General features: G+C 40.6%; 1 protein-coding gene across 1 annotated transcript; it reads left to right on the plus strand.

Moving 5' to 3' along the window:
- Positions 1-8,254: 8,254 nt before the first annotated feature.
- On the plus strand, positions 8,255-26,740 carry LOC307130277 (guanylate cyclase soluble subunit beta-2-like; the record flags this gene model as incomplete). The annotated part of the gene is made up of 15 exons (XM_079823248.1): positions 8,255-8,322; positions 8,399-8,493; positions 8,621-8,781; positions 9,070-9,169; positions 9,260-9,402; positions 9,565-9,637; positions 9,966-10,069; positions 12,307-12,523; positions 17,604-17,924; positions 22,871-23,019; positions 23,128-23,274; positions 25,133-25,287; positions 25,460-25,677; positions 26,265-26,384; positions 26,571-26,740. Exons 2-15 carry the CDS (start codon positions 8,427-8,429, stop codon positions 26,738-26,740), a joined length of 2,145 nt encoding a protein of 714 aa, XP_079679374.1. The 5' UTR covers positions 8,255-8,322; positions 8,399-8,426.
- Between the last annotated feature and the right edge of the window lie 683 nt (positions 26,741-27,423).

Here is a 27,423-nt window from a genome sequence, read left to right on the forward strand (position 1 = left end):
CGTTTTATAAAAAAAAATGTAAAAAATCGTAGCTTCATCGGAATGGTCCGAAACTTGGTGACTTTATTGGTACTTGGTATATGAACGCCCAAAAAATTGGGGATAGGATTTGAAAAGTCTAAGTGGTCGTAAAAAAAAAAAAGTCACATTCAGGACTTTTGGATCAAAAATGACCCTCAGGAAATGAATGGGAAATTGGCAAAAATATGAAAATGCAATCTACAAATCAGCCAGGATGGAGAAAAAAAGGACTCAACAGTGAAGGGGTGAATCACTAAAACATCAAGAGTGCAAAACACACACACACACACACACACACACACACACACACACACACACACACACACACACACACACACACACACACACACACACACACACACACACACACACTTATACACAAAAACACACGCACACGTACATAAACACGTGCCATTCCAAAAGCTAATTGTGTATAAGTGTGTGTGTGTGTGTGTGTGTCTGTGTGTGAGAGAGAGAGTTTTTTTGTCTGTTTCACACTCTTGATGTTTAGATTCACCCCTTCACTGTTGAGTCGTTTTTTCTGCATCCTGGCTGATTTGTAGATTGTATGCACAAAAAAACTCAGCATTTTCATATTTTTTGCCAATTTCCCATTAATTTCCTATGAGGGTAATTTTTGACCCGAAGGTCCTGAGTGTGACTATTTTTTTACGACCACTTAAGACTTTTCAAATCCTGTCCCCATTTTTTGTGTGTGTTCATATACCAAGTACCAATAAAGTCACCAAGTTTCGGACCATTCCGATGAAGCTACGATTTTTAACATTTAAAAAAAAAAAAAATTCGGGTGAGACCCCCAGAGGGTTAAACAAACGACTGAACTTGGTCCATTTGGAAAGTAGTAGAAGTATCACTTGACAACCCTGTCTTCAGCAACAACAATTATTTTCACTGAATAATGCTAAACTAATCAACCTTAACAGAACAAACTGACATTCATGCCATTATCAACACAACTGCGAATGTGAAGGCTGCCATTGCATCACTAAGGGTGGTACAGTAGGTGGCGCTGTCGCCTCACAGCAAGAAGGGACCAGTTCGAGTCCCGGCTGAGCCAGGAGGCCTTTCTGTCTGGAGTTTTTCCCTGTGTCTGCAATCCAAAAAACATGCAGTATAGGTGAATTGTAGACGCTACGAGTCCGTGTGAGTCCCTAGCAATGTAAAATTCATGTGTTGGCGAGAGATGGCCCATACAATCACCAAGAGTCGGGTACTATTGAAATGGTTAATGAATGAATTGGATCATTTAAGGTAAACATCATATTATGCGACTATGTATTTTACGGAGAGCTATGTTCTGCCTTAACAAATTGTGCTACGGAACCATATTGGAATAACATTGTAGAGAATGTACTTTTTATTGCAATTTTAACAGATAGCTACAATAACACACAAACAGTGTCGTTCAAATAATAAACAAGTTGTGACATAATAGTTAACAAGAGAAATTATTTAAAAGTAACCTAATTAATCTATTGAACATTTTCCTAAGAAATGGAAGAAAAAGAGGGCACAAAAATGAGGATGAAAGCTTATTAGGAAAGAATATTAAACATGGCACAATTTCTAAATGTTTTTTATAGCTTACTTATTATTAGACAGTGAAATTTTGTTTAAATAGAAATTCAGTTTTGTTCTTATATTCTTATTACATATAAAATGTAGGGGAGAGCGGGGCACAACCTAACGCTCTTTGACTTTCTCAGTTTGTGTAAATCCACTTGGGTTTCAGAGTATTTATTTTTTCCCACATTAATTGCACACATGTCTAGTACAATGATGTGGTTTTGTTTCATTGATACAGTGTATAGTTTTTTCTTGATTTACTCCGAAAGAATGGAAGTGAAATGTGACAACATGCCCCATAGGTGGGGCACATTGTAACATGTGGTGGGGCACAATGTAAGATGACCAAATAACAGCTTAGGTTTAAATAAAATAATGGCATTTTTTAATCATTAAAAATATAAGCATTTTTGAGTTTGACAACAAATACATCGCTAAATACAGCTATACAGCATAGTTCAAAACATAATAATAATTAATAATTTCTGAACATTAACTCTCAGTCATTATTCACCCTTTTCTCATGGTTTCTCAAAATAATTAATAAAAGTATAGAATATAATATCATATTTCTAATAGGGGCTCATTGTAACGCAGTGTTAACACACACCCCATCTCCACAACTGGGATTTAAATCTTGGCTCGTGTCTTCTGCTGTTAGATCAGCATTAAAGAACCATCAACTGTTAAATAACAGATATAAGATTGCAATAATATCGGATTTGTCTTATTTTAAATAAACACAAAAAACAGAGATGAAAACTTAACTTAAGTAAGAAATTTACTTTTGCTATGGTTAAATACATGTTCAGTGATATCTTCCAGAGATGTTTTAATTTTGGAGCAATTTTTTCTCTAAATAATGTTGATATGACAACTAGTAAATACACTAAGCTTCGTCATTCTGGCATGTGTGGAAAGGGTTAAAACATGCGCGTTACAACTAACCCCGCGTTAGGTTGTGCCTCCCCTACTTGTGTATTTGCATTTATGGATATAAAACTTTCCAATAAATAGGAGGTTTATACAAAAACTTGCTTTGATTAGCTTCTTGTCATTAATATAAAACCCAAAAAGAATGTTAGGAAAAGGGTTAGGGAATATATTAGGTAAGGAAAAATCACAAAACACATTTTGGGCAATAGGCATTTCAGAAAGACAGAGCAAAAGGACACTCCAAATCAAATGTCACAAAAAGAGCAGGAAGTGTCAGTGTTAAAAATGCTTGACATGATAAAATCTCTAAATAATTTTATAAGACATATTTCTTTAACTTAATTTGATAAGAAAAATATCTGAGGGAGTGTCCATACATATGCCCACTTATTATCATCAAAATTGTTATTCCAATAAGAAATGGTGGAAGGAATTGAGGTCAAAAAAGTAAAAAAAATAAAGACCTGATTTTGTGATTGGATTTTAGTACAGAGATACAGATAAAACCAACCACAGTGGATTCAGGGCTGAGACACTATTATTGTTTCTGAAGATCATACAAATTTCCAAAGAGATGGCCTTTTAAACTATATTAAATTCTTAGAAACTGGAAATTGGTATCTCAAAACCATTACTGAACTAGGATTTCCTCTTATGTAGAATATTACAGTTATTCCAAATAAACAAATTGTGTGGCCAGAAATGATGCTTGTAAATAAGACCCCAAACCAAAAGCATTTGCTGATTATAATTGGATAGTTTAGGAAGTTCACTAATTGAACAATTGCACATTAAAAGGAAATATATACCTCCTAATTGAGAAAAGACATATCGTGGGATTACACTCCAAATAGAAGATTGATTATGGAGGAAGCGTTTAAACAAATTCATTTATCATATTAAGGGAGTCAAAATCAATAAAATTTAAGCCGACCTTATAGGGTGACCAGACCCGTTTTTCCTGGGACAGTTACGTATTTCAGCTGTATTTTTAGTGCCCTGACTTATTATGAAAAAAATTGTACAATAAAAAAGAATTGATGGTATTCAATTTCATATTTCTTTTTTAAAGATGTTTTCTTTGGTTTGTTTGACTACTTAGAAGAGAATGTAGAAAAATATTGTATAATCCTCATATGGTGTTTGGGGTCAATATGACCCCAAATTTTTCCTTAAAAAAACATGGTTCCCTTCATCTCAGTTGCGTAAATTCAGCCCTCAAAAAGCAGCCCGGATAATGGAGCGCAGCTGGAAGAAAACAGAACTAGAGGTATTTCACATTTTGTTGAAGGAAAGTGTTTTTGCATACAGAAAGGCCTTAAACAACTGATTTACTCTTATCATCCAACCGTGGTTGTATCTCTCTATTAGTGGTAATGGATCTTAGTGCTGGCATTCAATACTGTCGACCACAACATTGAATAGACTCTAAAATTACATTGGAATTACATTGGCATGGTTTAAATCATACTTATCTGACCGTTATCAGTTTGTAGCAGTAAATGAAGAGATGTAATAACGATCACAAGTTCAGTATGGAGTACCACAAGGCTCAGTGCTAGGACCGCTGCTCTTCACCCTGTACATGCTACCACTGGGAGATATCATTAGGAAGCATGGCATTAGTTTTCATTGTTATGCTGATGATACTCAGCTTTATATTTCTTCACGCCCTGACGAAACTTACCAATTCACAAGATTGACGGAATGCATAGTTGATAAAAAAAATGGATGACTAGTAATTTCCTACAACCTAATTCTGAAAAAACAGTTTCTAATTACTGAACCAAAAAGCTCTGCACAGAGTAACCTAGAATACTGTCTAACACTTGATGGCTTCTCAAGTCTTCACTTCAGACAAAAAAATGGTTCTTTAAAGGTTCTTTAGACATATAACAGTTCTGTTTAGAACCGTATCGTCTTGAAAAACCCTTTATATGCTGAAATGGTTCTTTATGTTAGAGTTTAGGGTTCTTTTTATACCTTTTACTTTTTCTAAATCTGTAACTGTCAAAGCCACCTCATTACTGATTTTCTGGAGCTCAGCTATACTACTACTCAGACTGTCAAGACACTCTTGACAGGTAAAATATTTATTTCTTAAAATATCTATACATTTTAACTTTCAAATTGTAACTGGTTTCCTGCCAACCATGGTAAATGTAACGCATTGGTGCAACCTAGCACTTTCAACAGACCACCATGGCCACCAAAGCGCTTTGCATATTGCCTCACATTCACCCATTCATTCACTCATTCATCCACCGACGGCGGTGTCAGCCATGCAAGGCACCATCCAGCTCGTCGGGAGCTGATGGGGTTAGGTGTCTTGCTCATGGACACCTCGACACTTGGTCAGATGGAACCGCGGATAGAACCACCAACCTTACGGTTAGTAGACAACCTACATGAGCCACTGCCGCCCCAACCATGTCTTTCTATCTTTTTAGTTTAACAGAACGTGTAAGTGTGAGCAGCTTTGTTCAGTTAAGGATAGGCTACTTCTCTTCTCCACTAAGTAACAGAGATATTGAAATTATGATCCATATTGTTATATTTATTCTTACTCTATGCATAAACATAACCAGTCAAAAAAAAGAAAAGAAAAAGAAAAGAAAAAAACATTAAAGCTATCCCATGACTTTATATCACTTTTTCCTTTTAACATATATTAAAGGGCTCACTTTTAAATATGATAAAGGGCTCACATACTGTCCATTACTGCAAATGTTTTGCCTCCATACATATAATTATAGAGGAGCAATTTGATAGATATATGCATGAGATTACATATTCATTATATTTTTACTTAATGTAATGATTTCTTCATTATTTAGTGTAAGTTATGTTAGGCTATTGCAGTTGTTTAAATGGTTATATATTTCTAAAACAGTTTGGAGTAGAAACATAATTATATTATTAAAAAGTTGATATAAAAACTGCCTTGTGTGTAATTTAAATATTTGTACAACTCTCTATTATTTGAGTGTTGATTATTAAATAAATTTGAGTAATTGATTATAAATAAACTTTAATTTAATTTTCAGCTTCGGTTTTCGGCCGAGTGCATCCTGAATTTTCACTTCGGCAGGTTACCATTTTTTATGCAGTGTACGTTTTAGTGTGCCACCCTAGGTGGTTTACTTTCCCCCTCTGGCCATCCCATTAGTCATTTCCTGGAGGCGCCCCTGGCGAAACATCAGAGGGTCTTCAATCTCCCATTAGGGTCTCATTCATGTTGTCGCGTGGGCTCGTGCTGTATCTCCTGCAGTGGATATTTCGGGTCGTGGATGTTTAGGACTCTCTGATATACAATTTTGTAAATAGTTGATAAAGAAAAACTGTATTTGTTTTTGAATTCTCATTTATTGCTGGATTGAACTGTAGCCTGGTATTATTTTTTAATCATGATGGACATGGAGGTGGAAGATTGATCTATGGAATATAAAAAAAGAGTAATTCAACTGTAAGCTTTCATATGCCAGAGGAAAACAACCTGATAGAGAAATGGTAAGGAAATGTCAATTTTATTTTAACTGCAGCAAATGTTCTGTGTATGCTATACATTTAGCTTTATTGCATTTTTATTGATGCATGTAAAATTTATATAAGAGATACAATATCTTTTTTTACTGCATAATAAATGAAGGGCTATATGTAATAAATATAAAATTATAGTGCTATATAAAATAAAAACAATATACACTGACCATCCTCATTGTACAAATCCGTAGAAAAACAGAAAAGGTACGGTTAATGGTCTGCCAGGACATTTTATGTTAAGTTTATGAACATTTCCTTTAACCCTGAAACAACAACACAATACAATGTGTAATTCAAAATATGAAAGAAACCCCTTTTTTAGGGTGCTGTTTACAAAAGTTTACATCCATTTTACAAAAGTTAAATGCCCTGAGATCATATAGCCATTGTTGAGAAGAGCTCAAAATACTGGAAAAGCCATGCAGTGGGATATTTCTGAAGAATGGTGGACAGCTTCACTTAGGACGAAACAGAGACTATGACAAAACATACAAACAGTCATTGATTGTTGAGGAAGATGCACAATAATAAAAACCAAGGGGATCTATACTTATCATTATCATTTGTCAATCCAGTCATTATTTTGTAATAAATAGGGCTGTGCGATTAATCGAGTCATTATATAATCACAATGTGAGCATACACGATTTCAAAACTGCAAGAAGAACGATTTTCTCGTCAGTGAATATGAATGCAGCACGCCTGCTGGAACAGAACAGAGCGGGTTTACTGTTACGATAATGGAACAAAGCACAGAAACAGGTGGATTCAGGGAAGGAGAAAGACTTTTACTTAGGAATATTTTGGCTACAGGAGAGAGGATGTATCATAGAGCCAGGTCATTTGCAAGACCTGTTGCAAACTATTGTTGCGGCAAAACAGTAGGGGACTTTCACTCAGAATGTGTTTTTGAGGTTAAAAACACGAGACGCAGGTCTAGAGTTGTGTTTTTTTTAAAAGTTGAACTTCTTTTACCTTGAGCACCAAGTATAATGCCGTGTTATGCGCGAGATGCTGCAAAAGATGCAGGATGCGAAAGCAAAGGTTGAAGACTTTTGTCTAGCACATATAGAAAAAAAATGCCACATTCCGAACCAGGTGAACACAAATCGATAATACATGCATTTGGAACTGCACAACATATGAAGAGAGTACAAAAAAACATGGAGAAATAACCGGCGGCGTCATTTACGCAAAGATATGGTGCCCGCAATGGAGCCAGCTTCCAAAAAATTAAACAGACAGGAAGTATTGTTTCAAAATCTTGATTAAAATCGAAATCGCAATATTGATAAAAAAATCACGATAGTATTTTAGTATATCGCACAGCTCTAGCAATAAGTATTTACAGTCAAACCAAAAATGATTCAGACACCAGATATCATTTTTTACTAGTGGGTGCAGGACACTATAGTTCATTCATGTAAGTGAGGATAGCGAAATACATTAAACTGTGACATATTATACCCAAAAATTCTTCATACAGTGACTACCAGTAAAAAATTTGGGACCAAAATGATTTGGACTGAACAAAATGATGCATTGCTTGGTCATTGGTTGACCTAAATTGGTATTATCTAATTGTGTGCTTAAATTAAACAGCTGATTGGTTGATTGTAATCCATTACACACCTTTCTATCAAAATTATCTGACATTATCAAGATCAATTTGCTCTGACAGAGTTATTGTCATATTTTATTACTAAACTTTAGCGAATAAACTGTGATGATGTGAGAAAATGTGGAAGGTGTCTGAATAAATGTTGGTTTGACTGTATAATATGAAATAGCTTGGCATCACTAAATAACAAACAAAATGCTCTTTTTTATGATCCATGGTATTTTTAATGATAAACCTTGCAGATTCTGTAAAGGGTATGCAGACTTAATGTTATGAATATTAATTTATAAAATGTATGAAAAAGAGTCTACCTTCATTAGTTTACCCTTGCCTGAATATCACTAGTTTTGGAGGACAAATTCTTCTAATTTAGGACTTTTTTTGTTAAATGTTTGAAACCAACATACAAACCCAATAGAGAAAGCACACATTGTGCTATAGAAGTTTTGACTTAAACTGATATATAGCCCTTGTAACAACTAGCCTTGGTCTCCTCTGTGTATTATCATTAACTCTTTAATAATAAACTCTCATGTCCAGTATGGATTCATCAACACATGTTTGAAGTCTCTGGTGATCGACAGGTTCGGAGAAGAGACATGGGACAAACTAAGGTGAGCATCCATAACACTCATATGAATTACTGGATTTTACACAGAAAAAATACTGATTTTGATGGTATTTTTGCAGGGATAAGGCAAGGGTTCAAGACACCTTTATGACTTATGAAGTGTACGCAGATAACATCACCATGCAATTAGTCACAGAGGCCTGCAAGATGCTTGGTAAAGCTTTCACTTCTTTCTTTAGACTTTGATTTTCAGAGCACCCAGCAGTATTTATTAGAAAGTGCGTGCTTGTTCTTTATTGCCTCAGTCAAAGATAATGCATACTTTCTTTGTCTATCCAAAGACCTTGAACAAAGTGTGGTGCTGAGGCAGTTTGGAGAATACTTCTTTGAATTCTGCAAAAGGTCTGGATATGATCATATGTTGCGCACGCTTGGAGGAAATCTATTTGAGTTTATGGAGAATCTGGATTCACTGCACAGCTATCTCTCTCTTTCCTACAAGGTAGAGTGAGCGGGACATTATTATTCTCATAAATATCTTGAGGAGAATTTCGATCAAAGACACTGTTTCATAATTTATTTGTTAATCCAGAATTAATAACCCACTTTTGATGTGCCAAAATAGGAGCTTTCTTTCTCACTCAATAATACTTTTCATTCATGCATTCAGAATCAGTTATAAATATTTATTCTTGTGATAAGAACTACAAAAACATATGGTGTGATCTTTCATATGCATCTATAGGCATAATGTCAATAGCAAATTTGTGTTGTCTTTATTTTATTTTAGGAAATGAATGCACCATCATTCCGTGTAGAAAAAAACAATGACGGCACATTGCTGTTACACTACTACTCAGACCGACGAGGTCTTTGTCACATTGTCCCTGGTAAACAATTATCTATCTATGCATCCTATATGCGCATAACCAGGAAGTAATGACATTTTATGATTGACTGTTCAAATTCTGATGCTGTAGGTATCATCGGAGCTGTGGCCAAAGACTTCTTCAACAGCACAATAAAGATGGAAATTGTGAACCAGATAGAGGAAGTTGAGAGGATGGGGAAAAAAGAGCATATTGTTTTCCTCATCACACAGAGCCCAGTGTTCCTCGACAAAGTATGCACTGAAAATGTTTTCTCACCTACACAAGAGATCTAGATTTGTTGTAACATCATGCTTTTATGATTTCAGTTATATACAACATTATGCAGACTATTGAGGATTAGGGTTTTGCTTGGGCATATACAGTAAAATACACCTACACTGTTCTCTTTCCAGGACTTTTCTGAATGGTCCCGCCAGAAGAAGTCTCAAAATCACGTACAGAAAACCCACTGGGGCACAGTCAGAAGTTTGATACATCCAAAAAAGGGTAAAGATAGAATAAAAGTATTTGTTCTAGGAAGACCATGATGCATGTATATGAGAGACAACGTAAATTGACAATTATTATTTTAATTCTACAGTTATACCTCTTAGCTGAGAATCCTATTTAGTCAATCACAAACTGATTTTCTGATAGGGTGTGTATGACTTATCAGTAACATTCTTCAATTACTAATTTTCTAAACGAATTACCATTTATTTAATTCTTCCTGAGATGAATTGTAGAGTAAACTTGGTTTGAAATGTTATATTTCTGAGTAATTGTATTAATTTGATTGTTCTTTCCACATCAGGTAAAACGTTAAGGGGATTTGAGCCTGTGTATCCAGATAATCTCTGCATCGATCTGAAGACATTTTGCAATGCCTTCCCTTTCCACATTGTGTTTGATGAAGAAGTAAGCGATGGTTGGGGATTTACATTTATTCATTTAATAGATAAGTTTATCTAAAGCAACTTACAAACAAGGAACATGTATCATATTAGCTTTATGAGCTAATGAGGAAGTTTGTTTATGGTTGTGTATTAGTCATTACCCATCGAAAAGCACATGTTGAGTGATGTTGAACAAATATCCAAATAGTAAAATCACCCTAATATTTGTAAACTAATCTGTTCAATGTAATCACTATTGTAAAACCAATATAAGGGCTATACATAAATCAAATATAAGCATATAAAGGCCACGCACAACCGAACATGTCACAGAAATCCAGCAGCTTATGTGTCGCAACATTCAGTGCCACTCACAACTGGATATGGCACTGGATGCATCCCAACTTCCACCAGCATGTACCAGCGGCATCAAGATATAAGATGCCAGTGGGGATTGGGGGTTTTGATAAGTTAAAAACCCACGGCACAACAATATACAGGTATATAACAAAATATAACAAAATTTCACAAACATGCATTGCTTCAAATGGCATATTAAAACCATTCAAATATTATATTAAAAGTAGAGTTATGAGGTTTGACTGACAGTTTGAGGAGCCAATGGAGTTAAAAGGTTTAGTCACAACCTTTTTTAAAGGCTTTTTATTTGTTAAATATTTGTAAAACCCACATACAGACGTAAAGGATGACCAATATCATTAGTTTTATAAAACAAAAATGACGTAATATAGAGATACAAGGTTGGCACAACCTGCCTAGTGTGTCATGGCACAGCAGTTGGGAAACAGTTAAACTGTTTATTCACTTTGTTCAGCAGACGAAAAAATGAACTTCAGTGGCAGTGGTAGGCAATTATTTCTCTTATATTAAAAATAATATTCGCTTTTATTTCAATCAACAGAAAAAATGACATTTAGAAAAATAACTGCACCTGTTTTTGAATAGGCCCATTGATTGATCAGAAACAGGTGCATGAATAAAACAGGAAAAAACAAGCACAAAATTTCTAAATAAATAAATTTATATACAATTTAATAATATTTAATTGTGTGTTCAACTGACGGCATGCCGTCAGAGTTTTCTGTGTTGACAGCTCCTTAAAATATAGCCTTCTGGAACCCTACCCTATAAAATATGAAAAGTAATATACAAAATTTTTATTTTAAGTTAGGCCTACTTCTGTTTCTGAACAAATACATCAGTAATTAATGTCATAAAATGCACAAGCCTGATTCTTATTTTAATTGTCAGAATCTATCGTACGTGACGTACATGGCGATCTAATAATTTAGGCTATAATTTAATGTATAAACAATCCAATAAATAAATGTATAATTATTAATGTAACTTTTTTTAGGAAATTAAAGTGGGTTGAATCCAATGAGCGATAAAATAATTTTATAATTGTTAACTGAAGCTAAAGGCGGCATCCGCAACTAAAGGCACGCCGCCCGTTCCTGAGTTGACAGTTGCTGTAGCAGACCATTTAAAAATGTTAAATAGCTACACAAATATCATGTTTAGCTTACAACAGCAATTGTTTCTGACTCTGCAATTTTTATTGTTATTTTCAAAGATTAGGCTATTAGCACAAACTCTCATATAAGGCCTATAATTAACGCTATTCTGATCTTTTATTTCGCTCTGGAACCTGGAGAACAAAAAATATTTTTGCTAAGAACGAACCGAAATGAAAACAATCAATTTTGAATCCATGTATTTGACAGCCTACACCTATCCACTCGCCTTGTATACTGCTGAGTGGGAGATCTTCCCAGGGCAGTAGCCTGGTGAGGGGGCACAATGTAGGGCCGGGCTCCCTCGTGGTGCAGATGCTGTCTCAGAACATTATTTCAGAATTTAAAACAGAATTAAAAACAGAATTATCTTGAGCTAAGCAATCTTCACTGGGAAATGCCCGAATGGGAAATTGGAAAATGGGAAAAAGGGATTTCCCAAATAGGAAAAAGTGTTCCAGTGTCCATCCTTTCGATGGCTTTGGACAGTGAAAGGAAATAGACTTTTCTATAATTTTCAACTGCTGTGGGCGGTGTATTTCTTAAATGTGGAAAGTTGCCATGTTGTAACAGATGTGTTGATAAAGTGAGTGAGAGGGACTAACCCCTCTACTTCAAATAGTTTGAAAGCATCCTGTTTAACATTTTCTGCATTGCTGAGTTCTTAATATTTTGAACATTAAGTCACTGATATTCTCTTTTACTCAATGCATCCATTCAGCTACAGGTTAGACAGGCAGGGGTGACTATTCAGAGAATTGTGCCAGAGTTACAGACCAGGTGTGGCCCGCTGGATCAGTATTTCACCATCCAGAATCCACAGGTGACTTTCAACATCTGCAGCATCCGCAAGTTCATTAATAGCCATTTTATTTTGCGGACTCAAAGAGATATAATGCCTATGGCTTGGAAAGAGAGACCCATGCTAGAACTGAGAGGTGAGAATTCTCAGTCATTTATTCCTGATTGTTACTGCTGTTCTTTCTAAAATTTCGATTGTTTTATCTGTAATATGAGCAGTATTAAGTCAAATGAAAGTGGTGTGGGGAACAAATGTGTCTCTTTGTCGGTGGTTCTCTAACCTGTTCCTGAAGATGTCCATGAATGTCTCCTTTGTCTGCTGCTTCATGGCGTTGACACTATGGAAACGCTTCCATGTGAGACGATGTCTGAAGCACATGTGCAAACACACCAATCCCTGATTGGCTGGTGTGTGTTCAGGTGACGCTGCATGGACAAACTGCGTAGCATGTCACTGAGACCATAAATAGGCACCTGAGAAACACTGAAGGAATTATTGTCTTAAGGAAGGCACTTTTAGGCATATCCCAAGGTGTAACAACGTGAGCAATGTGGGAACCGGGTTACATATGTAACTTGAGACTTTCCCTTTCAAATAGGAAATGTTAAGCTGCATCAGGACGTTGACATTATGGGAACAACAAAACCAGCATCGACATACCAAGGGGAAATACCTGCCCATCAAGGCTGTGTAACAGTGTAACAGAAAGCAGACTTTTCCTGAGAAGACAGGAACAGATAAACTCTGAAGGACATGAGAACACAGGGTAGGCTTGCTGCTATAATTGGTGTTACAGGTGTAACGTGTTCAGCCGCAACACCAGTTAAATCACTTGCCCACCGAGGCTCCACCTCCCACCGTCTTTTTGATTTTTTATAGTAATAAAAATAATTTAGTTCAGTTAGAGAACAGACACTATAATTAAAAACGGAATGTGTCTGTTTAATGCAGCATGAGCCGAATGAGAGTCGCAGCACAGATCAGCAGCAGGAGACAGATTTCATTTATTATCACGCGACGGGAGTCACTAGCTGACTGACAAGATGATGGTGGAAGATTTGGTTTCAATGTGAAATGTAAAATGAGCCTCGTTCATCTCATTTGTTCAGAGAGTCTGGCCACTCTCCATTGACAAGCGTTAACTTCCTTGAAGGCGGGTACTCTGTTGAAGTTTGAAACTATTGGATCTGCCCAGAGCCACCAAACGCTAGCGTTTGGTCGTGATGTATGTCATCTCAAACTAGCGCACGACATCAACATCATCGTTCTCAGCCACTCCCTCTGTTCGCTGATTGGACCGGTTAAAATTTGACCGGAGAAAACCAGAGAATATACCGCAATTCCAGATGGAGTACTGAAGGAAAATGAAAATTGAGCGGAAATACGCAGAGCCGGGCTAATGTAAAAGCGCCTATTTGGCAATATTTTGGATTTAAAGCCAATGCTAATAGGCAACCTGCAAAGGGTTAGTTGTGGTCTACTAGTTGTTGTGTTTTTCATTAAGAATAATAATAATGAACACACCATTCAGGCAATTGCCGCCCCCAAATTGCCGCTAATTCAAAAGCGAAAGTAAAATGCGCACGGCCCCATGGGCATTCATAACGGTACGTGTCCACTGGCGCGGAGCAGAGCGAGCATTTTCAGCTCATTCCTATGGAAGTTGAGCTTAACTTGAGCTCAACATTCATAGGAATTAATTGAAAATGCTCACTTTGCTCCGCACCAGTGGACACACACTGAATGCCCCAAACAAATCCCCCTTGGAAGACCTGACACCCCGCGTGAAGTGGGCCCTGATGCCTAGAGGTGAGGCCATACTGTGCCCCTCATAGGCCAGAGCAATAGCATCTGTAATCAAATGAGAGATGCACTGCTTGGTGACTGCAGTCCCCTTACTGTGTCCACCAAAGCAGAACAAGAGTTGGGCGGATTCACACTACCTGAGCCATTGGAAGTAAATCCTAAGGGCCTGGATTGGACATAAAAAATGCAGTCGTTCTTGCTCCAGCGACTGATGCGGCAGATGGAAGAAGGCCTGAAGGATGCCCTTGGCCATTCGCAGAAGGCAACTTCGGGACATAATCTGGCCTAGGGTGCAATAGATCAGTCAAGATCAAGTCTAAGCAAGAGGAGGCTACTGACAGGGCCTGTAAATCTCCTACTCTATTAGGCAATGCTAACAAAAAAAGACACTTTAAAAGTCAGTAACTTCTGAGGCTGACTGTGTAGGAGCTCCAATTAAGTCCCTGATAAACCTTCTAAGGGCGTTTCCACACCTGAAAGTCCGCACCAAGGTCCGAACCGAAGTTCATATTTTGATAGATTTTATACATTCGGTTAGTTTTGGTTTGGTTTCACATTGCAATTATGTGAGCGCACTAAAGAACTTTACATGACACACTTGCGTCCACTCGTCATCATCAATGTGGGCTGCATCTGGACATTGATTGGTTTGTAAACGGACGTATGTCTGACGTCAGCGTCTTTGACAAGAATGAATGAACGGACGCATATCGTTACCACTATTGAACAGTGCGCATTGCTTGACTATTTTCTTTTCGTTACGTTTAAAAGTGGACATTTCAAGATTTATATACACATATTTCTCATTCTTGTGAGACAAGTAGCCTGGTTTATTTGAGACGCTCCAGTTCATGTGCAAAGCATGTGATAGCTCCCGCGATTATTGACTGCTATAAACTATTTGCTTCTTATTTATTAAATTCAGGCAATTATCTGATGAAACTTTGATAAAAATTAAGATACAATTTATACAAAACGAAATTCACATTAAAGAAAGGCTTTCTAAGCAAAATCATACAAAATTTCTTTCAAAATCATTTCTGACCTTCTGTCTTCTGACAGATTGCGCATCTTTTCACTTTTCATAATCAATGTAGCCTAGATTAAATTTAAAAATAACATTATAATATTAAAAATAAACAGGAACTTTCTGTAAATGGTCTGAAAGTACGAATCATACAGAAAATGCTTTCACACTAGGAACGAACCGAACCTTTGTTCAGTCGGACCCTCTTTTCGTCTGACCAAATTTCGTCTGTTTGGTCCGGACCGTGGTACGGGGGAGGTTTCACACCTGTAATTTTGATTCGGACCAAACTGAAAAGTCAGAAAATTCGGACCAAACAAGGTAGGTGTGAAAGCGCCCTAAGACTACTGAAAGATCCCAGGAAGGGACTCATGGCCAGCAGATAGGCCTCAGCCAAATGGCACTATGCAAAAAGGACGAGACTAGGGCTGTCTCCCAACAGAAGCTCCATAAATAGATATATGAGTAGCTGAGAGCTGCCACTTGAGGACATACACCTTCCTTGTGGAAGGAGCTCTAGAACTTAAAATAGTCTTAACAACCTCAGTTAAAAGACCAGAATCTATGCAATGGTACCCGTCAGGGACCAGACCCAAAGTTTCCAGATCTCGGCCTGGTGTGATATTTTGCCCCTTGCACTTAAAGGATTAGTTCACTTCAAAATGAAAATTTCCTGATAATTTACTCACCCCCATCTCATCTAAGGTGTCGGTGTCTTTCTTTCTTCAGTCAAGAAGAAATTCAGTTTTTTGAGGAAAACATTCCAGGATTTTTCCAAATGTAGGTGTAGGATTTCAAATACAGTTTCAAAGGGCTTTGAAGGGCTTCAGAGGCTCTGCATGATCCCAGATGAGGAATAGGGTCTTTTATAACGAAAACATCTGTCATTTCCAAAAAACAAAAACAATAATATACTCTTTAATCTAAATTTAGCGTGACCTTTCCAACGTGATCACGTAATCCGTGGTACGCCGCAGAGCAGCGCAAAGTGAGCAAATTAGGTTAAAATGTATATACTTTTTTTTTTTTTAATGGCCGATGGTTTCGCTAGATGAGACCCTATTCCTCGACTGGGATCATGCAGAGCCCTTTGAAGCCCTCTGAAACTGCATTGATTTGTACCTTCAACCAATTGATTGCCATTGAAGTGCATTATGTGGAGGAAAATCCTGAAATGTTTTCCTCCAAAAACTTAATTTATTTTCGACTGAAGAAAGAAAGACATGGACATCTTGGATGAGATGGGGGTGAGTAAATTATAAGGAAATTAAAATTTTGAAGTGACCAAATCCTTTAAGCACAATATTGGTATGTTTTGCCAGAAAGCAAACCTGGGAAACTTCCTGCGTTCTGGCAATATCTTAATGTGGAAGTATGCATCATTCGAATTTATCATCACTAACCAATTCTTGGAATGAAATTGTGACACGATAAGTTTGGGCGTTAACATCTTAAACCTGCATGTATGCACATGCAGTATGGATCCCCCATCCTTCTTATGAACCAGGTACAAAGTTTATGTATTTGCCTCTATACAGTTCATGCTTGATGGCCCCTTTGGCCAGGAGAGACTGAAGTTCCAAGCACATAATTTCAGTTTGATCTGAGTGCAGGAGGCAAACTGGATCCGGTAACCCGTTTTATTTGAATTGTGATTGACTGAAATTGATTTTTTTAGAACCGATACAGATACCAATTATGTGCATGTTTATGTGCCGATAACCGATGCAAAACCGATATGTATTTGTTTATTTCTGTTTATTTATTTTTTATATAACAACAGCACTGAACTGAACAAACTGTTTTAACACTTTTTAAATACAAAGAAGCTGATGGCGTGTTTCTCAGGCATTCATGTATTGTCTCGGTGACAAGCTACTCAGACACCGGCTCACACAGAAGCTTTCCCATAGCATCAACGCTATGACACAGTGTCGAAGTTCCTATTCGAAAGGGAACAACAGTCTTCGAAGAATGCATTCTGAACTATCAACTTATAATAATAGCATAGATTTATTTTTCACCAAATGCACATATTGTACAATCTGTTTACTTTAATTAATTATCTCACATTTATATTTATTTTCCAGGCTTATATAACATATACTTTGACAAACGTTAATTAATAGAATTATTAGAATTAATTTCTGCATTCAGTAATTCTAATTTTCCCCTCCTTCATCTCCTTATGTCCACCTCACACCCTTTTGTAGGGGATATCAAATTAAATTTTGGTTTAGTGGTTAAGTGACTTAACCACACTAAAATGTAGTCACCTGTAACTTCAGACTGTAACTAGGCTCATATATAACATTCTACGCATCCCTGTATGTATTTGCCTCTATACCTCTCTCCTAATATTTTTCTTACTTCCTTCTCCCAGGACAAATGATATGGATGCCTCTGTTGCGTTGCATGCTGTACCTAGCATCACCATTACTGCGCAGCTTGCAGGAGCTGGAGGAGCACTGCATGCACCTCTCTGATATTGCTCCACATGACGCTACACGTGATTTGATCCTGCTTAACCAGCAGCGTCTTGCGGAGATGGAGCTCTCCAACCAGCTAGAACGGAAAAAGGAAGAGCTGCATCATCTCTCAAAACACCTTGAGGAAGAAAGGCGGAAGACAGAGAATCTACTCTATGCTATGCTGCCCAAACATGTTGCCAACCAGCTGAAAGAGGGCAAGAGAGTGGAGGCAGGTGAATTAAATGGAGGGATGGATGGTTAGGCGAGCAGAGAATGCAATGAGTAAGGTTTCAATAGAATTGGTGAGACAATATAGTATGTCTCACAATGAACCACATTAGTATTTTTAATTTAATTTAATTAAAATTCTCAGTTGTAAGGTTCTAATTTGATTCATTAATTTATGATTCAGTGATTTAATTTCTATTCAGTATTTACACAACCACCTCCCCAAAATTAACTCCCTGCATAGACAGTCAGAATAAAAAGTACAAATGCACAGCAAATTTCAACATATGAGTCTGAAAGAGCAATTGGGGGACAAGAGAAAGAGCGGAACAGGATCAGGAAAGGATCTCGAGCTGTGACTTGATGCTGTGCCATATGTCAGTGCAATGCACACAAGGCTAGGGTTCCAACAGAAACCTATAATTTGACCAAACTTAAAATGGGTTCAGCTATTGACATCGACTGGTCCAGTAAATGGACAGATTGACAAAATCAGTTTAATTAATTGCTATAGGCAGTGATGGGCTTATAGTTCATTGAGATGGAAAATGTCATTATATATGAAAGACTAATATAATGAAAAAGTAGACCTTCTCACAGTTATTAGCGATGAGGCCACTGTGTTGTCAGCAAAGTTCACCGATTTTGTTTGTGTTTGGCTGTGGAGTCGCTGGTGTAGAGGGAGTAAAGCAGGGGGCTAAGGACACAGCCCTGGGGATGCTGAGGATGGAGGAGATGTGGTTTCCCATTCTGACCAACTGGGGGCATCCAGTGTGAAGTGACAATGATGATGGAGAGCACTGAAAAGCCGTTCTTACGGCTGGTAAGAGTCCGCCTTCGTGCCTTTGTGACGCTGCCCCACGGTGGGTACGCCGGTGGTCCCTATGGTCTCGCTTGTACGGTCTCTGTGAGCCTGGCTAGCGCTCCCCAGTCCGTCTTGCTGGCTCATTCAGACCATCAGGCTCAGCTATGCGATTCAGTTCGCCCGGCGCCCTCCCCAGGTTCAAGGGCGTCCTCCGTGAATGCCGCAGATGCCCATGTCCCAAAGGACGCGATAGAGCCGGTCCCTCCAGCCGATATGAAGACCAACTTCTACAGCCCGTACTTCATTGTACCCAAGAAAACCGCTGGGTTACGGCCAATCTTGGACCTGCGAGTCCTGAATCGGAGCCTCCACAAGCTACCATTCAAGACGCTCACGCAGAAACGCATTTTCGAATAAACCCGTCCCAAGATTGGTTTGCAGCGATCGACCTGAAGGACGCGTACTTTCATTCATTCATCCTCGACACAGGTCGTTTCTGTGCTTGTCGTTCGAGGGTCGAGCATATCAGTACAAAGTCCTGCCCTTCGGCCTGTCCCTGTCCCCCCGCGTCTTCATGAAAGTCACGGAGAGGGCCCTTGTGCCCATGAGAGAACAGGGCGTTCACATCCTCAACTATCTCGACAACTGGCTCATTCTAGCACAGTCCAGAGATCAGTTGTGCGAACAGATGGACCTGGTGCTCAGACACCTCAGCCAGTTGGGTCATGGGTCAACTGGGAAAAGAGCAAACTTGCCCCCGTGCAGAGGAACTCTTTTCTCGGTATGGAGTTGGATTCGGCCGAGCGGACAGCACGCCTCACAGAGGAGCGTGTCCAGTCGATGCGGAACTGCCCGAACACGTTTCAAGTCAGAACGACAGTTCCACTGAAACAGTTTCAGAGGCTCCTGGGGCATATGGCAGCCGCTGTGGCAGTAACACTGCCCGGCCTGCTTCATATGAGACCGCTTCAGCATTGGCTTCGCAGCAACGCGGCACTCACCAGGTGAGCATCACACCAGCCTGCCTCCAGTCCTTCAGTCCATGGTCAGACCTCTCGTTTCTTCGGGCTGGAGTGCCCCTGGAACAGGTGTCTAGGCATGCTGTGGTTTTCACAGATGCCTCTGCCATGGGCTGGGGAGCCACGTACAACGGGCATGCAGTGTCAGGGGTTTGGACGAGCCCGCACCTGCATTGGCATATCAATTGCCTCGAGTTGCTAGCAGTGCATCTTGATCTGAGCCGCCTCAAAGGGCAGTTACGGGGCAAAGACGGACTGGTCCGCACGGACAACACTGCGACCGTTGCATATATCAACCGACAAGGTGGTCTGCACTCCCGTCGCATGTCGCAACTCGCCCGCCATCTCCTCCTCTGGAGTCAGAAGTGTCTGAGGTCGCTTCGGGCCATTCATGTCCCTGGTGTGCACAACCGTGTGGCTGACAAGTTTTCACGAGCTGCGCTCCCAGGCAAGTGTCGACTTCAGCTGATTTGGAGACAGTTCAGGGTGGCACAGGTCGACCTGTTTGCCTCCCCAGAAACGTCCCACTGCCAGTGGTTCTATTCGCTGACCGAGGGTACACTCGGCACGGATGTCCTTTTGCACAGCTGGCCTCAGGGGCTGCGCAAATACGCGTTTCCCCCAGTGAGCCTACTTGCACAGACTCTGTGCAGGTCAGGGAGAAGCAGGTCCTGTTGGTGGCGCCGTACTGGCATAACCGGACCTGGTTTCCAGAACTTATGCTCCTCGCGACAGCCCCTCCTTGGCCGATTCCTCTGAGGAAGGACCTTCTGACTCAGAGACGTGGCACCCTGTGGCATTCGCGTCCAGACCTGTGGAAGCTTCATGTCTGGCCCCTGGATGGGATGCGGAGGTTCTAGGTGACTTACCCCAAGAGGTAGTTAACACCATCACTTCAGCAAGAGCATCGTCTACAAGACAGGCTTACGGCTTGAAGTGGAACCTGTTCGTTGAGTGGTGTTCTTCTCGCCGAGAAGGCCCCCGAAGATGTTCGCGTCTGTGCTTTCCTTCCTGCAACAAGGGTTGGAGCGTAGGCTTTCGCCCTCCACCCTCAAGGTCTATGTTGCTGCAATATCCGCCTATCATGACCACGTAAAAGGTAAGACGGTTGGGAAGCACAACCTGGTCGTCAGGTTCCTTAGGGGGGCAAGACGGTTAAATCCTCCTCGTCCCCCCTCAGAACCCTCTTGGGATCTTGCTCTGGTGTTTCGAAGCACTTCAGAATGCCCCATTTGAGCCTTTGCAGTCAGCAGATCTAAAAATTCTGTCTATGAAGACTTTGCTGTTGGCTGCATTGGCCTCCATCAAGAGAGTAGGGGACCTGCAGGCATTTTCGGTCGGCGAATTGTGCCTAGAGTTCGGGCCGGGTGATACCCACGTGGTACTGACTATGGCTATGTGCCCAAGGTTCCTACCACTCCCTTCAGGGACCAGGTGGTGAACCTGCAAGTGCTGCCCCCGGAGGAGGCAGACCCAGCCCTAGCTTTGCTCTGTCCCGTCCGCACTCTGCGGATCTACGTGGATAGAACTCAAAGCTTCAGAACCTCAGATCACCTATTTGTCTGTCACGGAGGCCAGCAGAAGGGAAAGGCTGTCTTCAAGCAGAGGACTGGACAGTGGATGCCATCACCTTGGCTTACCAAGCACAAGGTGTGCCCTGTCCGCTCAGGGTGCGAGCACACTCTACTAGAAGTGTTTCACAACTTGAAGTGTCAGACATCTGTAGAGCTGCGGGGCTGGGCGACACCCAACACGTTCGCTAGATTCTATAGCCTACGTGTAGAGCCGGTCTCCTCCTGTGTTCTCACCTCAAACGGGTAGAAGCACTGAGAGGCCCCAGCTCTTGTCGGCTTGCTACGCTCCGGCGCTTTTATTTCTCCAGAAGCAAACTCTGTGAGTCCTCCATCACCCTCGGTACCGGATGTGGCGGAACGTCTGGCTTCAGGCCCCTTGCAGATGAATCCTTGAGAACCGGTATTGGGCTCGGGTTATAAGAGTGACCCTGCGGGGATCCCATATATCTTTCCACGGTCGCTCCAACGGGAAGCCAGTGTCTTTCCCTTGGAAGAGCCTTCCCGTCAGTGGGACTGAGCCCCCTCGCAGAAATCACTGAGCGGGTCATGCGGAACAGCAGTGATGGACTTCCCGGTGTGAGCCCCGTCTCATCAGGTAAGAGAGCTCAGGTGGCTCACACAGGGCACTGGAAGGGGGCACAGGCCATGGCGCTTTGGTAAGGATTCCTATTCATCGGTATTCCGACATGGCGTTGAGAGTGACAGACTGAATGGGAACATCTTGGTTACGTACTGTATGTAACCCTCGTTCCCTGAAGGAGGGAACGGAGACACCATGTCTCTTCGCCATGTCCTCTGTTCCCTGCTGGGGTGCCTGTCTACCTACTCGGCTCCTCAGCAAAAGGCTGATTTGATGCAATCACCTGTCTCATTTATACCTGCACGGCATGGCATGAGCACCTGATGCAATCATTGCATGCCAATGTGCATTGGCTCGTTTAGTTACACTCAAAGTAGATTGGCTCTCGCGAGCGAGATTCCTATTCGTCGGTACTCCGACGTGGCGTCTCCGTTACCTCCTTCAGGGAACGAGGGTTACATACGTAACCGAGATGTTATTGACGGTGTCATCTATGGCCCTGTGTGGACCGGTATGCAAACTGTAATGTGCCCAGGCAGCTGGGGATGGTGGAGCAGATGTACGCTCTTATCAGTAAAGAAATGATGGTGGAGGACTTAAAATATATGGAAACAACATGATTATAGGAGAGGTTAAAAAAAGACTGGTGCAGACCAGTAACCAGCCTCGCTCCGTTCCCATGGCTCTTGGCCTTGCCCTGCTTGCAACATACACCCATAAACCCCTCGTAGACTGCAGGGTATCGTCAAAATTGCGCTTTACTGATCAACTGAAATTTCTCATCTTGTTCATGCAAGTAAACCACGCTATTATAAGTAAAAGAATATTATTTCTTGCTGCTTTGCGAGCCCCCCATTACAGAATATTGCATATTTAATGTGAGATATTTCTCACAACAATACAACAATATTTTATAGACCCACACATATACCAGGACTATAGTCAAATCTTGACTACTGTCCTTTTCTTTTAGGTGAGTTTGAAGAGTGCACCATCCTCTTCAGTGATGTGGTGACCTTCACAAATATCTGCTCCGAGTGTGAACCCATCCAGATTGTTTCCATGCTCAATTCGATGTACCTGAAGTTTGATCGTCTTACCTCTGTACACAATGTTTACAAGGTGAGCCTTAGTCATGATGATTGTTCTTAAATGTATGACTAAATTGATTTATTTTGGTGATTCATCATCTTTACAATTTTTTAATGTGTTACAAAATGTGTTCGGCAGGTTGAGACAATTGGGGATGCTTACATGGTTGTTGGCGGTGTGCCAATACCAATGTCAAGTCACACTGAGCGTGTAGCAAACTTCTCCCTTGGCATGATCATAGCTGCAAAAGAAGTCACTAACCCTGTGACTGGTGGGCCAATTCAGGTAATGGATATTGTCTTTGATTAATACTTTAGACTTGAGATTCAGTGTTTCAGTCTGTAATCTTAAGCCACACCTGATTTTTACATTTCTATGACACCCCTTTTTCACCAAGGGCCAGAGCCTAGTTTCAAATCGGTTCTTTGTCTTTCCACACCCAAAGCACCAGCTCCGAACCAGGAAAAGTGGTTCTTAAGTAGCACCAAGCCATTGCTGGTCTAGAAGTAAGAACCGCTTGCATCAGGGACTGGGGGCGGGGTAACCGTGACCAACAAGACTAACACATACTTGTGACCGCCATTTTTGAAATAGCAGCTAATCGAGCTAATAGCAGCTCGATTGTAATTTATATAAATTATGGCGAGCTGCACAATGTTACAATCTAGTGTGTAGGTCAAACTCACGAAGGGGAAAGAGAACTTGAAACAGGAACTTTAATAGACAATAAACTCTGGAACACTCAATAAACACAAGTTTACGGGAACGTCGACGGACAAACACTAAGGGGAAACAGAGGACTAAATACACAGAGGCAAACAAGGTAATTAACAAGACACAGCTGAACTCATAATGACAATGATGAGGGAGTGGCGGGAAAACAGAACAAAGGAACAAACTCAAAGACAAGCAAAACAGACTAGACATGTAACATTATGCCCCCTCCGAGTAGGCACGTCCTCGCGCCGTAACGGGAACACCTGAGGAGGGAGGGTGGGGGCTCAGGAGGAGGGCATGGAAACAAACAGGAAATAACAAACTCCCAAACAAAGAAAATCCGTCCATGGGGGAGTCTAAGGTGGGAGGAGCCAGTGGGGAGCCTGGAGCAGGAGAAGCCAGGTGATATGCCAAAGGCCAGCCAGGACGAGGCCCCAGGGCGGAGTCCGAGGCGGGAGGAGCCATGGAGTGGGTATGGAGGAAGCCACTGATGGAGACACTGGAGGAGCCGCTGACGCGAGACCGGAGGCCCAAGAGACCAAGTAGGAGCCGCGGCGACCAGCGTCCGAGGTGGAGCCGGAGGACAGAGGCTGAGCCGGTGGGACCGAGGACGAAGGGGGAGCTGAGGGGAAGGCGGAGCCAGATGAAGCTGAAGGTGCAGGCAGGTCGACAACTGACCAAAGCGGAGCCAGGGAGACGAGGGAGCCCAGAGAAGCCGTATGGCCGGAGGTTTCCGGTGGAGCCGAGGGAGGGAGGAGCCAGGCCGTAGCTGAAGTGTCGACAGGCCGCGGTGGAGTGCAGGGTGCAGAGACTGGTGGCGACGACAGGGGATCCTCTGTGCTGGACTGAGGACACGGGGCGGGTCCACACAGCATGTGGGCAGAGCAGAGAGGCTGACTGAGGAGGTTGGGACACTGGATAGACAAGGGGCGCTTGAGATACAGGAGGAGCTGGTGATACAGGGGGAGCTGGAGATACAGTGGACGCTGGAGATATAGGGGAACTCGGTATCACACCTGGTCAGACCCTCACTATGGTCCGGGCTCCGGATCGGTCTGCGCAGCGCCGATGCATCTCGAACAAGCCTGGTGTGTTTGTGTTTCTCGCTGCCTCACTAGCGTTTGCTGTGTGAAAGATGAGACGTATACAGTGACATAAGACCTGGCTCTGTGATGGCTCTCTAGCCTGTGGAAAGGCAAACCGGTTCATAGAAGGCTCGTCAGTCGAACCAACTCCAAACTGGCACTAGCACGGGCTCTGAACTAGCACCCAGTTCATTCTGGTGGAAAAGGGGTATGAGAGACATTATGAATCTTCAGATGTTTTGTGTGTTTAGGAAAGTGTTTGGATTGATTTCTACATACAGTTTTATTTATACTCTCTGTTTTTAAATGTACTTCTATTAAAAAGGGGTTTTGTGTCCCAGATTCGGGTGGGCTTGCACAATGGGCCAGTCTTGGCAGGGGTGGTTGGTGAGAAGATGCCTCGTTACTGTTTGTTTGGAGACACAGTTAACACAGCGTCCCGAATGGAGAGTCATGGCCTGCCTGACAAAATCCACATTAGTCCCAGTGTTTATCAGTGAGAAGCATGAAAATATGTCGTCTGTCTTACATTTACTTAAAAAAATCTCTGTTTGGCACTGTTAAGATACAGTATATACTGTATATAAACCTTAATGTAGAATAATACCCAACATGAGTTGAGAATCTTGACTTAAATCAGAACTCTTTATTTTATTTCTTGTTATCAGTGCTCTAAGAAATAAAGGCTATCAGATGGAGGAGCGTGGGGAGATAGAGATAAAAGGTAAAGGAAGAATGCAAACTTACTTCCTACAGAGGAATCTAAAAGTCACGGAGAGTGAGATCATGGGGCTTTTGGTGCACAACACTGACTCAGTCAAGAAGATGACTCATTCTGGCAAAGACTGTGCTTCACAGCTACCTCACTATAGGCCGGCATTAAAAGGTCTGTTGAATATCTATTTATTATTTAGTTAGGCTGCAATGTCATATGGAATGGTGTCCTATTATACATCCTTAATCAGACTAGAAATCCAGTTCTTTAGTGGGAGAACTATAGATATGTTAGATAAACTGTTTTATGAAATATATTATTGTATATTACTTATATATTTTAGCCTATTATAATTGCATTGCATTTTTTGCATGAACAGTAGTTGGGAACACATCACTGTATATCAGAGTTTTTTAACCTGTATTCTTCTGTCCCCAAGATTTGGTATCAGTTGCAAAAAGGATTTTGCAAAAATTGCAAAGTGAATTCAAAATAAACAACATTACATTTTTCATTTTTCATTGCATTCTTTTACACTGAAAACAAAAACAAATTAGTACATTTGTATGACCTATTTTGTACCCTACAGTGGATATGTGCTGTATATGCTTGTAATAAAAAAGAGACCATTCCATAAGAGATTATAGTTTTATTAATAATAATAAATTATGAATAAATTAATGTACAGAAAACATCAATTATGTTACTGTTTTCTATATGTCATTTACTTATGTTTTCTATCTCCACCTCTCTTAAAGCTACCCAGAGATTGCAGAAAGGAGACAGTTGTCCTTTGGTACCAATGAAATATGGAGATAGCCCAACAGAGAGCAAACCTCCTGCACAGTTTACTGAACCTCAGCAAAGCAGTATAACAGGTATCACTATGCAGTACAGCAGACATTAAAATTTAATAAATGGGCAAGTCTGAATAATGTAATGAGATTTGGAGAGATATATAAAGGGGTCACATAATGTCTGCTTTACATACATTTTTTTTTATTGATAACAAATGGGTGCACTGACATTCTTTGTAACATTGACTATTCTATGTTCACTAACAGGTAAACCACGAGATTCTGAGAGTTATGGGAGTCTTTACAGTGAGAAAAGCTCTTTGGACGAGCCCTCTGAGCTCACAAAGGAGAGCACACCTAACAAGACTGACAATAAGAAACCTTCAGTTAATAAGCGCAGCAGACATGTTCACACTAGGTTCTGTTTGTTATTCTGATCTGTTTCTTGAGCCCAGATGTATCCAATATGTTATACTGTAACTCTGAAGTGTTTAATATAATGGTAATATGGAAAATAGCTGTCTGAGACAAGCTAATAGTCATGTACTAAATTATTTTTAGACTGCAAACAAATACTTCAGCTTTTTTAAGCCTTTAGATGTTATCTTTGTCCCTTTTTACTAATTTAACATATTAGGGTTTTTGTTTTTATCTTTGGTAACTGTCAACCCCTGAGCAATACTTGATTACGTGACCCCAAAAAAGATTTTGGGACTGTCAATGGCCCTGATATGTTGTGCAGATTTTAAAGGGGCTATATGTAGAATTCAGAAACACTTGTTATTAGCGACACCGGTGGCCATTAAGTGAACCGCAGCTGGCAACTTCTTGCTTGTGCACACATAACGTACAAGAGACTGAACGTGATTTCAATGCCCTGCAGCCCCGATATACTTGCGCTGAAGTTTTTTGCTTAGAAGTAAAAAGAAGTTGGAAAAACCTTTGTAATGATATACTGTTAACAAACATCCCGGCACTGTCTACGTTGCTGAGAGCGGCGTTTAGATGCTAGCTGTCATGCTTTCAACTCGATAAAATAATAAACGCGCAGCACAAATGACAGTGATGAGAAAACGGCAGTTAAGATAATAGAGATGCATCGGTCGACAGATGAGGTAAT

This window comes from Gobio gobio (genome assembly GCF_949357685.1).
Source record: "Gobio gobio genome assembly, chromosome: 8".
NCBI lineage: Eukaryota > Metazoa > Chordata > Actinopteri > Cypriniformes > Gobionidae > Gobio > Gobio gobio.